At 40.7% G+C, this 15,095-nt stretch overlaps 1 protein-coding gene across 2 annotated transcripts; it reads right to left on the reverse strand.

The window, feature by feature from the left end:
• Positions 1 to 870: 870 nt before the first annotated feature.
• TXNL1 (thioredoxin like 1) lies at positions 871 to 14,984 on the reverse strand. Of its 2 annotated transcripts, XM_052670093.1 has the most exons (9): positions 14,779 to 14,984; positions 13,282 to 13,378; positions 12,140 to 12,313; positions 10,201 to 10,323; positions 9,787 to 9,856; positions 8,762 to 8,934; positions 7,524 to 7,628; positions 3,698 to 3,745; positions 871 to 1,115 (listed from the first exon to the last, which is right to left on the reverse strand). In XM_052670093.1, the coding sequence occupies exons 1-8, from the start codon at positions 14,874 to 14,876 to the stop codon at positions 3,719 to 3,721; spliced, it is 867 nt and encodes a 288-aa protein (XP_052526053.1). In that variant the 5' UTR covers positions 14,877 to 14,984; the 3' UTR covers positions 871 to 1,115; positions 3,698 to 3,718. The 2 variants fall into 2 exon arrangements, with proteins under 2 accessions (XP_052526053.1, XP_052526052.1); XM_052670092.1 differs by lacking the exon at positions 3,698 to 3,745 and having other exon boundaries at positions 14,779 to 14,983.
• Positions 14,985 to 15,095: the final 111 nt, after the last annotated feature.

Genomic DNA, 15,095 nt, shown 5'->3' on the forward strand with positions numbered 1-15,095 from the left:
ACAATACAGACCTGACACAAATCTGAGAACCACGAGGGCATCACAGCTCTTGGGTATCGAGCATGAGGTGAGCAGTGCTTGCAGTGAGGCACTTAAACCAGAACCCGAAAGGTAATTCGTGTACAAAGCCATCACCAGGTACAGTTACTCACACTGCCCTCAGTTCTGTTTAAGAACAGCTGTGTGTTCTATGCACAGTGTTAATGCCCTACTGCCCTCCCAGAAACAAGACATTAGCAAAGTAAGAAAGAAACCACACCACCATCACACAGTGTTAAACAGAGGATGGGTAGAGGAGCGCTCAGTGTGGGCAGGTACAGTGAGAGGATTCCAAATGGTGCCTCACACAGTGCTGTTCCAGCCAGTCCCCAGCTCTATTTGGAGAAAGGTCTGTGCTAACAGAATGCTGATGGTACAAATGCCAGAAAAGATCCACCTCTCTGTGCTCAAGCAAGGAATGCCAGAGAGGATGGGATGTAAGCCTTAGTGGGATTTACAGCAATTAGAAATGTAACCAATTTAATTGTGCCAATTAAAATACTTCGCCCACACCAGCATGCTGTATGGAACAGACCCACAGGTCCCATCCTGTGCTGTTGGAGGTGGGAAGTGGAAATTCCCAAAACAAGGCAGCGTTGTGCACAGCTGAGAAATTTCTGCATGCTGTGCAAACAGTGACGCTGAGCTCCTTCATCTCACAGCAAATCTGCTCTGGGTTGGACTTCCAACAGCAGTGAAGAGCCATCTCTGGCTCTTCGTCCTGCACTCCCTACACAAAGGAGCTCCACAACATCCGCTGTCTCTGCCACTCCAGCCCAGCTGGGCAGTTCGAGAGGAACAGGGAAGAGTCACAGTTACCAGAACAACAAATTTAAACTTGGCAAAAGTAATGAATTTTATTTACAAATACAGGTAATGAGGATTACAACTGAAACACTACCGAAACTCCATCTCAAAAACAATGATTTATTGGTAACGGCATTAAATGGAGTCTCAGGCTATGGTCAAGCAATTATCCAGGAGCTGTAGAGAGAAGTGAAGATCTCAGCTGGCTGCAGTAAGGCCTTCCAGTGTCTTGCACATCCTTAGTGGCTCTCTCCTTTTTTGCCAACTACCTGGTAGAGGAAAAGACAGACAGTGGCAATGAGCGGTGAACCCAGCAAGCGGCACTGGACTTTTTTTTTTTAGTCAGCATCAAAAAATCAACAACCACAACATTTTTCAACTACATTAGTGCAGCTGAGCATGCACTGCTGCATGTGAAGAAGCTGTGAATCCCTCTGAGGTGCTGAGGGCTGCAAGACACAAGAAACTCTTATCTTCAGTGTGAATAAAAGCAGCAAAGTATCAGTCTCACTTGAGAAGAGTTAGAAGACAGGAACTGCACAACACATCACATTTAGAAATGTTATACACCCAGCACTGGACCTCAGAATGCTCTGTGAAATAACACAGCAGGAAGAGAACCACAGGGTGCTCCAATAATGTTTGTTCCTTTCCCTTGGTGACCCTACTGTGTAAGTGCCTGACAGCATCTACCTTACCATGCAGCTCAAACCTGAGGAGAGATCTGGATTTTCAGTTATTCTTAGTGAAAACATTATTCCTTATGAAGACCACTCCTAATCTCCAATTCTACAAACCCCACCAGCCATCTCAGCACTTCTCATTTGCAGAGATTACCACTGCCACCACCAGACTTTGGTGAGATTTGCCAGCCAACAGCAAGGGAAACACCAGCACTCTATATTCTGCCATACAAGCTTACAGTTAGCACGGCTCATTAAGGAAGGGCGTTGGGTCCCGTTCGTTACAGATACTGGACACAGGCATCACAGCAGGAAGTGATGCAATTTTAGTCATTTTTCTGAAAAGGTAATCCCAGTGCTCTTCCCGACTCTAAAATTAAATACCCATTTCTAAGTCAAAACAGAATAAAAAGGAAGCTTTAAAACTTTGGACTTGAAGCTGCAGGAGACCTTTATCAAGACACCAATTGCCAACTCATTTCCATCTAACCAAAGTAGCACTTGGAGCTACGACAACGTTTTGTCTGAATTAGCTTGAATAGAGGTTACAGAATCTACGTTAATGGAAGATAGGATTTCCAATTACTACTCAAAGTTGAAAACTAAGGAGTAAAATCTCTCTTGTGCTCTGATGGACTCCTAGAGCCAGTATGTTGAGCGTTAATTACCTCTGCAACTAAATGACAACATACCACACAAGATTCCCACAGGCAATAGTGACATACAGAACTGTAGGAGTACCATACCACAGACAAAGGATGAAACCTCCACAACCTTGACTTAGAGAAGTCCCACTCCTGGAAATACTCTTCCCAATTCTTCCCCTTTTCTTCCATGTCTTGGAGGGGGCACTTCATTTTGTCTTTAGAGTATCCAACTGCTTTTGGTGAACTGAGTTACCACTATCAGAAAGTAATTCATATCTACTGATGAAAAGCACTTTCAAAAGACCAATTTCATCTCCCAGGAACCCTTGACCAGAAGCCCTTCACCATGCTGTGACCTCAACTTAATGCTCAGTGTCAGGAAAACTCCACTTGTCAACTTAAGAAAAAAAAAAAAATAAAAAAAATAATCAGAAATCCAATCATTCACGTTAAGATCCAATTAATCAAGTTAAAAAAAAATAAAATAGTTAATCTGACAAGAAGCAGTATTTATTCCTCGTATTTCCAAAGCAAACTGTGTTCAGACACAGAAAAGCAGAAAAAAAAAAGAAAAAAGAAAAAAGAAAAAAACAGTTGGAAAATTAAAGATTAGCTGTTAGCAAGTGTATAACTTCAGTGAAAAGTATTGCAATACCAGTCTGAAGTGGGAATTGACAACACGCCCATGTGAATTATCTGTGAAAATTAATCATGTTGATAACAGGTACTTTGTCAACACAGGTAAAAGAAACATTTTCTGACCATCCCACTGTACCTTCCCAAGAAGAAAGTGTGCATACAAACTTGCACCAAACAATCATTCCTTTTCTCAGGAATGGATCAATTTTCCAGCTGTTTACAGACATAACTGCCACTTAGCACGCTCCAAGATACTGGTCACAGCCCTCATTTCCCCTACAACAGTGGAATCTTTTGAAGCAGGTCCAGCAACTGGACTCACGCTGCTGCAGCATGATCAGGCCACCCCTACACAAACACCATTTAGCTCCTTACTTTCCCTTCCCTGCTTAATTTCCTTTGAGCAAAGTGGGGAACAATAAAGAGAAACTGGCAGCCTAACTTCTTACTGCAGTCACACCAAAGTCGGACATCAATCTTGACTGAGATAAAGAAAAAAAAAATAATCAAGTTTTCTGTAGAGCATTTCACAAACTCCATTACAGAATTCAAATCAAGCTGAAAAATGAGTTACAGACAAAAAAAAAAAAAGCTGTAAAACTGCTAGATGGTGTGCTTTTAAAAATGTCAACTTTGGGATAGAGTACAGTTTGTGAAACTGTAAGAAAGGGAAGTGTTTAAGATAAGATTTAGATTGGGGGGAGAGAAAGAAGACAGATGAGTTGACGCATCAGAAGGTAAAGAAGGCCGTCCCTGATTGCAGAAGGTACAGACATGGGTCTTGCATCAGTGCTGAGATTGTGAAAAGGGCAAAAGAGATGCTAGATAAGCAGAGGAAGCAAGGAAAGGGAGTATGCCACACCACACCAATCTGATTATTACTTTTTAATGTCTTCTGCATTTTTAGTTCTTTAGAAATGGGAAGTTACGCTGAAAAACAAACAAAGAAAGTGTTACAAGAAAAACAGCAGCAAAGTGGAGAGCAGTAAGTTGTTCTGAAAAGCCTTGATTCAGGAGGAGACCAAGAAATCCCCACCTGCCCATATCCCCAGCCTCTATAAAGGGGCAGCGAAGTTAAACCAGACATAAACAAGAACTCTATTGGCATTGAGTTGCATGGTCTTCCACAATTAATGAAATTTACCAGTGCATCACCTGGCTCACAGGATTTATGACTAAGCTCCCAGTCAGGAGTCAAAAGGTCACAGAACTTCACAGATGTCACTCAGCATCAGTTGCTTGCCTCTCAGTAGTTTGAGAAGCATCCAGGGCACTGGAAACAAACCTCAAATGTAACCTCCTATATCTTGAGTGCGGTCTGGTATAGGGCTGGGATTCTTTAATTCTGCCTTAAATCAGATCTCATGAAGACGAGAAGCAGAAATAATTTGGATTAAATTAAAAAGTCATACATTTACAGCAGGCTTTTCAAAAATTACTTCAGAATGTGAAATATGTATGGGAAGAAAATGTTAATTGCAATCTTCTGCTTCTGGGGGCCCTTTATTTAAGTAGGGCAAAGAGCCTGAGCTGTTCCCCCCATCACTTTCAGCTCTTACCTCACAGTTCTGCAGTCAGTTTATACAACTTCTCTTCCCTGTGACCCCCTTTCCTGCAACTCCAAAGACTTCCTCCCAGAGGATAAAAATCAAATTCAGCAGTCTTACTGATCAGGAAGAGGTCATGCTTACAGCCCTGGTGGTGTTTCAGAGCAACATGAGCAAATTCAAATCTTCCTAGACTGAAGGACACAGTGGTTGCTGTCACACACCTTAATAACCTATTGCTGAACAGTGAGCTGCTACAACCAACCCTGCGTTCACACCCCACTACATCTAGGTATCAAAATACATAGGCCTGATCCTCAGCAGAATCACTGAAACCAATGTTTTGCTCAGTGGTGGGTTTCTTTTTCCAAATTGAAAAAGAACATGTATAGAATCACCTGAGCAGCAATGATTTGAACGACAAAAGCATGGCTGGACTCATGCTCGTGTCTACTTCTACATTCTAACGCTTCCATCTAGAAATAAGTGATTTTTACAAACTCTTCAAAAAAAAAAAAAAAAAAATCAGGGGAAAAAGCACTTGTCCTCTCTTGTTAATTATGTTTCAATACTGCTTCTACCATAACTAGAAGAGAAATATGCATTGCATAAGTGGACTGAGCTAAGGCAGTGAGGCACCTGAAAGCAGTAAGGAGTGGGTCTTTTCGTCGATCATAGAAGACAAAAAGAAACATGAAGTTTCCCTGTTGATCTGTCAGCCTAAATATAACTAACACTCAACACTACATTAAGGTTCCATAGCTGGCAGGACCAGTGGAAGTGAAGGAACAGAAGTTCAGATTCCTGAGTACTTTGGCTTCCACGTCCCATTTGCTATGACAACATATTTTAACATCCTAACATTAAACTACATGTTCCAGAAATGAATATTCCTATTTTGTACAAAGTTGAGGAGTACTTCAACCAGGAAAGGATTAGCAGCCTCAAAAGCTAGCAGTGTATGCTCTTCCGTGAGGAAGTTCTGAGCAGTTCTAGACATTCTGATAATACCAGTGCAGTGCTACCCAGCGTTAACATTTAAGAAAGATACAGGTCCTGTAAGCTGGTGCTTCCCTCCCTGTCCCTTCCAGTGAATGTCACAAATCACATTCCTCAGTAGTGCAAAGACATTCACACGTGAAACCAAAACAGTAACTAGTGTGGTATTTAACAGGCTATACAGCAGCTTTCAAGCAACTGCACTGCATTTAAAACCAAAACAGACTTAAAAATCCCCTTGTTAACAACAAACAGGTAAGACTCGTTCTATTTTTTAATACCTTCATGAGATTTGTGTGCAAGAAGTCAGAATGACAGCTCAGGCTGGAAGGGGCATTGAGAGATCATCGGTTCCAGCCCTTTGTGGAAAGTGTGCCAGGATGAGACCACCTGAGATGCCCTGTCCCATGGATTCCACCATGTGCCTGCAGAGCCTGTTTCAGTGATCAGTCGTTCTCACTGTCAAACCATTTATCTCATCTTGAGATGTAAACTCTGAGTGGAGCTGCATCTGTTGCTGCCTGTCTTCTCCATGTGGCTCCTAGTGCAGAAGGGTCTCTTTGTTTAATGATTACCCTTAAGTACTTCAGCGTGAACTACACACAGACCTTAAAAAGTCTACTTTAGCTGACACTGACAGGAATAAGGCTGTTACAGCTTCAGACTAAGAAAGCATGTGAGCACTGCATCCAATTTACTGTTTTGCTCTCACAATTTAAAACATTGTAGGAAACATCATGTGGCTCACTGCTAGTCACTAGTGCTCATGATATCCCACAAGAACTATACATTGCTTAGCCAAAGGCACCTCTGTCAAAATTATCCAAGGAAAAAAATAACAGATTTAAAAGAGTGTGCCTTTTAGAAAATAAACTTTTGGAAAGCAGAGTATTTATGGAGTGTACAGAGAAATGGAACTGAGACAGATCAAATACTGAAACTATCAGTGTAAGAGTGCCACTTTCTTCCTCAAAATAACAGAGAAGTACTGCAGATTAATCATGTGACATTAAATAGTAATGGCAAAACCCACTGCAGGCTACAGTTCTGCTATCCTACAAAAAAACATGCAAGCAGGTTCAAAATGAATTAACCTATCTCTAGTTTTGAGTAGAACAGATGTGTTCCTTTAGAAATTTCTAAAATTGGTATCCATTAAACTTAGAGCATCTTTTTCAATGGCTTCATATTTCAGTAAGTTGGCAAAACTTTGTCAGGCATCTATTCATTAACATCATTACTCATTTTATTAAGTTTTAGAAGAAGATGTTAGATCAAGTTTTAACGTAAAAATCAGAGTACATAACGTGGCAACTGTTAGCATTTTTAGCCTTCTGAAGACATAGGTGGCTTGTGGAATAAATTCTGGGTCTTTCAATGTCAATAGTTGCATGGACCGCCCAGTTTGGAAGCAGTGGTGTTACAGCTCTATTTGTCTTTGTAAAGAGGGTAAGTCTTAAAGCAGTTTGTTTTTAACAGATACTACATTCTAAAGGAAAGCTGTAAGTAGCTTTGAAAGTTTCAATACTTTCAAACCCATTTCACATTCTCAAAAAAAAAAAAAAAAAAAGGAAATGAGAATGCTTTATCCTTCAGCATTTATCGGCCTGAAGTCATAACATAGCAAGTTGTTTCATTCCCTGATCAGTGTTAAAAAGTGTGTTTAATGTCATATTTACCTTGTGATCAATAATTTTTTGGATCTTGAGTTTACGTAGTGCTGCCTACTGAATAAAATCCATAAAATCCTTCACCAAAACAGCCACCAAGCCAATCACAAGGAGTCTGTCTATTTCATATGGAGACCTGCTTCCCTGCTTCCTGAGCACCAGCAGCATAAAAGTTTTGAAATCAAGGTACAGATCTCTCAGCTGTTAAGAAACAACACTGTCTATAGTGCAGATAACTGGACAGTTCCTCGTGTTTTCAGTAGTTGATGGACACATTCTTACCTTTTTAAAAAAGACGAAGAAGCAGTCGATGAACAAAAACAAAGGCAAGACCAAAGAGCTGTTAAGATATAGCTGCATGTTTTGTTTTGGATGTTTTGTTTTGAAATCTACCTTAAGTTGCAAAATTACAGCAACTGAGTGTATTTTAGTCAACTCTTTTCTGGATGAATTTAAAACATTTGTAAGTGCTTTTAAGAAACAAAGACTTACTCGCTTGAAGTCATTCATATTTGTTGCTTGGACTGGAGTTCCAATAAACGTAAAGTACATAATTCTTGTTGTCTCTTCATCCCCGTGATTAGACTGGACAAACAACTGAAAAATCCCAAAACACAAGCACTAAGGTGTGATGAATTCCTGAATTAGTGCACGAAGTGCTAGGCTCTCAGGATCTTTGAACTAACCACAGAAATGCTTTATCCAATCATAAAGGCCTCATTACCCTCTGGAGAAGCAACTGTCCTCTTATTTTAAATGATTACATAGAATGCTGTTATTTTCCCAGTGGTTTACTTAAAAGCATACACAGCTTGGAATTTCCCAACTTCCATTTCCAATCTGAGGACATATTCAGCAATCAAACAGGATATAAAGTCACAGTTCACTCTTCATTTAAATCTCACTCTAAATAAAGTTCAATATGAATAGTCTTAAGGCCTCCATTTCTAAGTGTACCTTATTACTACAGTCTGCACAATTACATGCTTTACAGCATAAACACTAGAACTACAGATTTATTTTAGCAATTGCTTTACTTACATGTCTTTGCAAAAATTTCTTTTACTTCATTACCTGTACTGAAAAGTCACGAGGTGGACAAAATGACTTTTTTTTTTTAATTCTTGAACACAAAATCCAGGTTCAGCAGGGAAACTTTGGAAACGTTACCGTGGGGTACATAAGCAGAGTGCAAACAAGCAGAACTTTTATTTGATCGCCCTATCACTTGCCTAGTGTTTGCACACTGTCCTGCCAAAAGCTAACACGGGATTTGATTAAATAATAAATACGTGGCTTGTATTTAACAGCATAGTTTTGTGGGGTGTAAGTCTACGTAATCTATCACCATTTCATCTGCGAGAGCATAAATTTGGGTTGCAAGGAGGGTGCCCTATCTGCACCCTACTTGCACACCACTTCTTGCCTCCTGATCTCTCCAAAGGAAGACAAGATGCCTCTCATGAAGGTATGATTGTAAAAATGCAGTAGGATTAAGTACTATGCTAAGTCCTGAAGAGGTGAAATGAACCATCTCTCACATAGTGGGTGAGAGATATGGCATGCACGTTGCCCTGGTTCACCCAAAATTTCAGAAATGCTTTGAGCATGAACAAACAGTACGCCATCAGTGGTGAGCAACTAAAGACATCTGCAGAGAAATCAACATCACAGTGCTCTAGAAGCCTATACAGTTTTCAGCCCCAGCAGATCATACAGGATTTACTTACAGTTACACTGTTAACATTCTGAAATTTAACATAGCGAAGTTGGATAATGCCATCTTCTTTAATATCATCTGGTGTTAGCTCCAGGGCTTGAGTTGGTTCACTTCTTTCTGCTTCTTCAAAATCCATAGATCGAGGAAGATTGATAAAGATTTTTATGTACTTTGGACCTTGTCCTGTGTCAAAATACAGAAGCAGGATTCAGATGCTTTAGTGTTTTTTTCTTTTTAAATGCTGCTCAAGAAGCCCTTCCTTATCTCATCATCTAAGTGCTATTCAAAAAAAGGCACAGACTTGAGATGCAAAAGGTACAGATCTGCCATCCTCACACCACTACTCCAGACAGTGAAAGATATCAGAAGTTGAACTACTTGCCTAAGCTTCAGTGACAGAATTCCATGCAATAAATCCAACAAATGTCTAAAAAACTGTTTTTCTGTGTCATGTGTGACATTTATGTACATTGTATTCAATTTTGTAACGTAAACCAACCAAGTATCAAAATTAAGCAGTTTTTTCACTACTCTCACACTGAATTCCTGAACAGAGGTTCCCCTCACAGCATGTCCAAATACAGTGAAACTCTATTTGTGTCAAACCAAATATAAGTGCACAAGGACAGAATAATGGTAATCAGAGAATCATCACAGACTCATAGAATGGCCTGGGTTGCAAAGGACACAGTGCTCATCAGTTCCAACCCCCTGCTGTGTGCAGGTCACCAATCAGCAGCCCAGGCTGCCCAGAGCCACATCCAGCCTGGCCTTGAATGCCTGCAGGGATGGGGCATCCACAGCCTCCTTGGGCAACCTGTGCCAGTGCTTCACCGCCCTGTGAGTGAAAAACTTCCTCCTAAGGAATGTGAGATAATTTGTTGTTGATTTACACCAAATTTACTTTCTGCAAATCCCAACACGATTTCAGTAAAAGGAACTAGGGACAACAGTAACATCTTTCAACATTTAAACTAAATGTGGAGAAAGCTCAGGTTTCCAGGACACAGTTAGAGACAGAGATACCTCACTTACCATTATCTGGACCCTGAAGTTTCATAGAATAAAGCTTGACTGGCTGACTAAAAGCAACAGTAATAAGCAGCTGAGGGGGAGAGAGGAGAAATTTGTTGTTAAATACTGTTTTCTTCATTCTCCAAACAAACATAGCACAATAAATAAGCCTAAACTTACAAATAAAATGTCGTGTGCACATTCTCTATATTCCATACGTGCACCAGTCTGCCACTTTGAAGTATCAGTAAATGCTACTCTGCTTACAACTTTTCTTCAGAAACGTGTAGAAAATTGGAAATGCTACAATGAACTTTTACTTCATCCACCTTCTGTCTCCACTCTTTTTCACACTGCTACAGCAATATAAACCCAACTCATAAAAAAAAAATACTTGCAAACCAGTCACTGAAAATATCTTAATATCCAGTGTACCTGCTCATCACAATCCGATTCCAAGTACGTAGAATCTTTACGTAAACAATTATCAAATCCATGCTCATCACTTTCATTAAGACATTCACAGCCAGCTTTGTTGATAAACGGCATTAAGTCCATCTGAAAGGAAAAACAAAAGAATTGCTGACTGCACACATCTGCCACAAACTCACCCAAAAGTAGAAGGAATAAATGAAATTCTTCTCTGAGCTCATTATTAAAAAAAAAAACAACAAAAAAAAAACAAAAAAAAACCAGAGCACACAGAAAACCTCAGGGATTTATATAAAAAAAAACAACTACGGGAACTTGTTGGATGGCAACTTAAACCACCCTTCTCACACCTATATGTTTGGTCCCAAAGAGTAATGTTCTACTCATACTGAAGCCCCATATACTAGCTTTAAAATTACTACATATTACAATTCAGGTTGTAGCTTCACAATATAAACTAAATTAAAAAATAGGCTGCTTAGAGAATACAGTTCACTTCCTGTATCCTACTTCCCATAACACTAAGAACTATGTTATTCCAAGTTAAACTACTTACTGCATTTTACTTATCCCCACCCACACCATATAAAGTGAAGTGCAATGCATACAGTGGAATACTTAACACAGAGTGGAGCTGCAAGAAAATTCAAGTGACCTATGCCTTTGAAGTTTACCAAAAAGAGAAACGTCCATCTAGATTTTGCTCACATTTGTCTAATGGATATTGTCAGCACTGAATTTAAAATAGTTAACCTCAAAAAAAAACCAACAACCAGGTGTTGGACTGCACGTCATATGGGTTTCTACAGATGCTCAAAATCAAGTTGAAGATGTTTGATTTTCTCACATGAAGGGATGCACACTAAACTGTGACATGACTTAGTTACTTGGTAAATTACATTTCACCTAACTGGGTTTTATTCTGCTGGCAAAACAGCAGGCAATCTCATTTAAGGAGTAATACTACACCAAGGACTGCTTGAAGAACACCATCTCAGATAACGGCTCTAGGAAAGTGTTTTGTCACATCAGAGCTCTCACTTACATGTTTCTAAGCACAGCTATCAGGTAGGCTTGTAATTTGAAACACACAATTGCCTTGATCCAAGAGGAAAACAAGCAGGACATGAGAAATAATCTCCTGAGAGAGCAAATATTTAAGTGGATTGCTTTGCTCCATTCAGATTTCAGCCAAAAATTCAATTATCCTTATCAAGTTTTGATTTTTCTAGAATACAGGTCTAGATCATGTGATGGTAAGAAATCTATTCAAGAAAAAATATTTTAAATTATTAGAGAATAGTTAAGAACTAAATTTTAGTTAAGTGATTTAGATGCAAGGTTTTAAAAATATCTTGTCTGAGAACATGTGGCCCTCCATTTTCATGGCAAACTGCTATGCAGCTGAACTATTACGAAGGTTATTTCCTTCAAAGGATTTTTTCTTATATAAATAAGAAAGAACATTAAAGTGGCAAGCAAGAAAGAAAAACAAACTCCCAAAATACAAATCAGCCTACCACAACAAGAATAACAAAGAGGACTTCTTAAAGAACAACCAGAGCAACTTTTCAACGGCTGTGTCTAACTATGTCCTTTACCATGGAAGATCTTGCACTTCAAAAATGTTTTGGGAAGACATACTGTGAAGCTCGAGAAGAAGAAAGAAACATAACACAAAGCTGCAGATGAATCCTTATCATAAAATATTGTTTTAATCACTTATGGCTACGTGCAGACATTTGTCTTAATATATTTTACAATTTTGTCACGTACATATTTAGTAAGCATGGTTAACTTTCAAATGTTGTCCCTTAAAGCCATGGGAGCTTGTAGGTTTCCCTACAGGAGCATTATTTGACCAGAAGATGTTTGGAAAGGAACAGAAAGTTCTAACAAGTCACGTAAATTTTAAAAAGAGACTCAGATAAAATATGCTTACATATCCTTTGGGAATATCTGTATCTTCATTATTTCCAGGATCATTCTCCAGGTGCTGCTTGATTTTTTCTTCTAACCCTACAGCATCTGCTCCTTGATACTGGTCAATCCGCACTTTGTTCCGAAAGAACAGAAACGTCGGTGTTGCTGAGATATTGTTGGTAGCAGCTGTTCCCTAGAATGCATAAATTAGTTACCAGTGTTCTCTAGCACACTATTACAAACATCAGGCAAAAACACTGTTTCACATGGATGAGAATGTACACATTAATATTAATCAAGCTACAGCAGCCCCAACATCACAGTTTTTCTTATACTGCAAGAACCTTCAAGTCAGACAACAACTTGAATTGAAATGCTTCAGATCCTCCTAATCTTTCCTACATTTAGGCATTCTTTCAAAGGATTTTGTGTTAGGTTGGTCAGTCCATCATAAAAATCCTACTACTCACATGCTCTTGAAGGTGAAGATCACCTCATTTCCCATGTTACAAGCATTCTTTACACCTGTGTTACTTCCCTTTCCAAAGGGATTCATGCACACCTCGAAGGCTGCAATCTTCCACTGTAGAAGGTGGCTTCTACTTCATTTCTACCTGTATCTGTAGCACCCAGGTGTTTTTTTTCCCAAAACTTGCCATAATTTAGTGTTGTTTTAAACAGCGTTGCTACTTCTACGCTCATCTCTCTTCGTTATCATTTGCTTTTCTTGAACATTTGCAAGTTCAAGAAGCTTCCTTTCAACACACCACTGTTGATTTCTGCTAACAACCCTTAAGTCTATCAACAGCTTGTCTGCAACACTTGTCTGTTAAAAACAGACACATAGTACTTGAGAGGAATTACTGGCACTGACTTTGTAACTGTGTTACATCAGTAGAACGCACAGCAGGAACTGCTAAACGACCAGCACATCTTTTTAAAGAAGGATATCAAACTGCTAATTGCAAGAATATTTTCCTAAATGTTTGGTCACATCTCCGTGAATATAATAATTTCGGATCAATAAAATTTCTTGTTAATCAGGAAACACATAAATGGACACTTATTATACTGATCAAGCAGCTTTCCTTCCAGTTTCTCAGTCACTGCATTGTCTAATTTTCCTCTTACAAAAGCTGAAATATGCTTTGGAATACTAACCTGGCACTGATGCACATCCACTTCCAAAAATGTTGCCTGAGGGTACTTGTTACTCAGAGCATTGAAAGCTGGAGCTATCCTTAAACAAGGACCACATCTGTGAAAACAAAATAAAATTCAACCTATTTTTAAAAAAAAAACTCTTGCCTCAAACTGAATCAGTACGTTCATTTTCTTACTTTGGTACATGTTGGGTGAAAACAGCCAATAATCTGAATTGCACAATGCTAATTGCTACATAATACCACGTCATCATTACTGTGTTGTTATACGAATTACAGAAAGCTATGGCTGAGCTTTACTGCAGTACATATACAACAACCACAACTGCCTGTGGATCCAACCCAGCCCCAATGACAGGCCCTGCAGCTGAAACAGAATCAACCAGCACCATTATCAGTTACCCCTATAAGCAAAGGTAAAAAATGCCTACTAAAGTGAGGTTATTTAGTAAATAAATCCTAAATCACATGGCAGAAAATGAAACTGAGCCACTGAGCTAGTCCAACAGCTCAAACAGTGAGAGCAGGGAGAGGAAGAACTTAGAAGAGACAGAGACTGTCTAAACCCTGATGTTGGGTGAGCTTCTAAACATATAAGAAGATTGTAACCATTGTCCAGGTAAGCACATTGTTATGTGGCTGCTCCGGAGCTGAAACTTTGGGGTCAGGGGCCTGAACTTAGTGGGCAGTGAAGCCAAGCAGCTGCAGCTGTGATCCCTTTCTAGGGAAGGAAGCATTGGCAAAGCAGTTGGAAAAGAGGCCTTGCCCCTATGGCAGTGATGTCATGATGGGAAGATATCCCTGCAAGGATGAGTCGGTAAGTTAGCCAGGCAAATGGGCCACCATGAAGAGAGATAAGCAGTACCTGAGGGAATCTGCTGAGCTGGCATTAACATATACCATTAAAATGAGCAATACCAATTCCTAAGATCCACACAACATCGCTTTTTTGCCTCAACAACAATATTACAATAAGAATCACCCAGACTAAAGGAATGAGTGGCTGTGTGGTGCTTGGCTAACAGGCTAAACCACAGCAGAACCATGCGTAAACTCTCTGAAACTGAATGCAACAAATCCAGTGCCACCTGTGGAGGACAGCGACATTAAAGTCCCTGCACAGGACGTGACATAGAGATGACATACTAAACCCTTTGCAGGGATCACCGGAGCTACTATTCACTGTGACAATATCGAGTCACAACGGCCGACTTCGCTGCGGGCATGAAGATGCAGCCACCTCAACACAGGGAGATCTTGACAACTTGTGCAAACGGCAGCGCAGCACCAACCCATGAAGAACCGCAGGCTATTCCTGCAGCAGCGCACAGACATCTCTCAAATCTCTAGCAAAGGGCTCCGGCCCGCTGACGGACACTCAGCCTCCCCTTCCCACCCTCACCCCGAGGAAGATCGGCCCTGCCGCCAGCGCCCAGCACGGCCCCACACCGACGGCGCTCCGCCGGCCGGGCCCGCGCCTCACGGCGCCACTCACCCCCGCATGGTGAACTTCACCACGGCTAGGCGAGAGCCGGCCGCGCTCAGCTCAGGCTGGAACTCAGTGTCGTTAGCGATCAGCTTCACGCCCACCATCCTCGCCGGACGGGGGGAGGCAGAAGGTGCCACAGCGGCGGCGCCGGCCTCTATCTGCAGCGTCACGGCGGGAAGGCGCGGCCGGCGTGCACCGCGCGGCGCGTCGCGTCGCGCAAAACGCATGCGCGCTCTGCCACGCTTCTCCCTGCAGCACTTCCTGCCGCGCAGCGCAGCGCCTCTCAATTCGAGAGTAGGAGGGAAGCGAGAACGGCCATTTTG

The sequence above is a fragment of the Tympanuchus pallidicinctus genome, unplaced genomic scaffold (genome assembly GCF_026119805.1).
Source record: "Tympanuchus pallidicinctus isolate F22 unplaced genomic scaffold, pur_lepc_1.0 scaffold9, whole genome shotgun sequence".
Lineage (NCBI taxonomy): Eukaryota > Metazoa > Chordata > Aves > Galliformes > Phasianidae > Tympanuchus > Tympanuchus pallidicinctus.

Coding starts and splice junctions, on each gene's coding strand:
- TXNL1 (XM_052670092.1), bottom strand. CDS start 14,876: ATGGTGGGCGTGAAGCTGATCGCTAACGACACTGAGTTCCAGCCTGAG. Junction 12,314..13,281: donor TGGATGTGCATCAGTGCCAG/GTTAGTATTCCA, acceptor TATGCATTCTAG/GGAACAGCTGCTACCAACAA. Junction 9,857..10,200: donor AATCGGATTGTGATGAGCAG/GTACACTGGATA, acceptor TCTCCCCCTCAG/CTGCTTATTACTGTTGCTTT.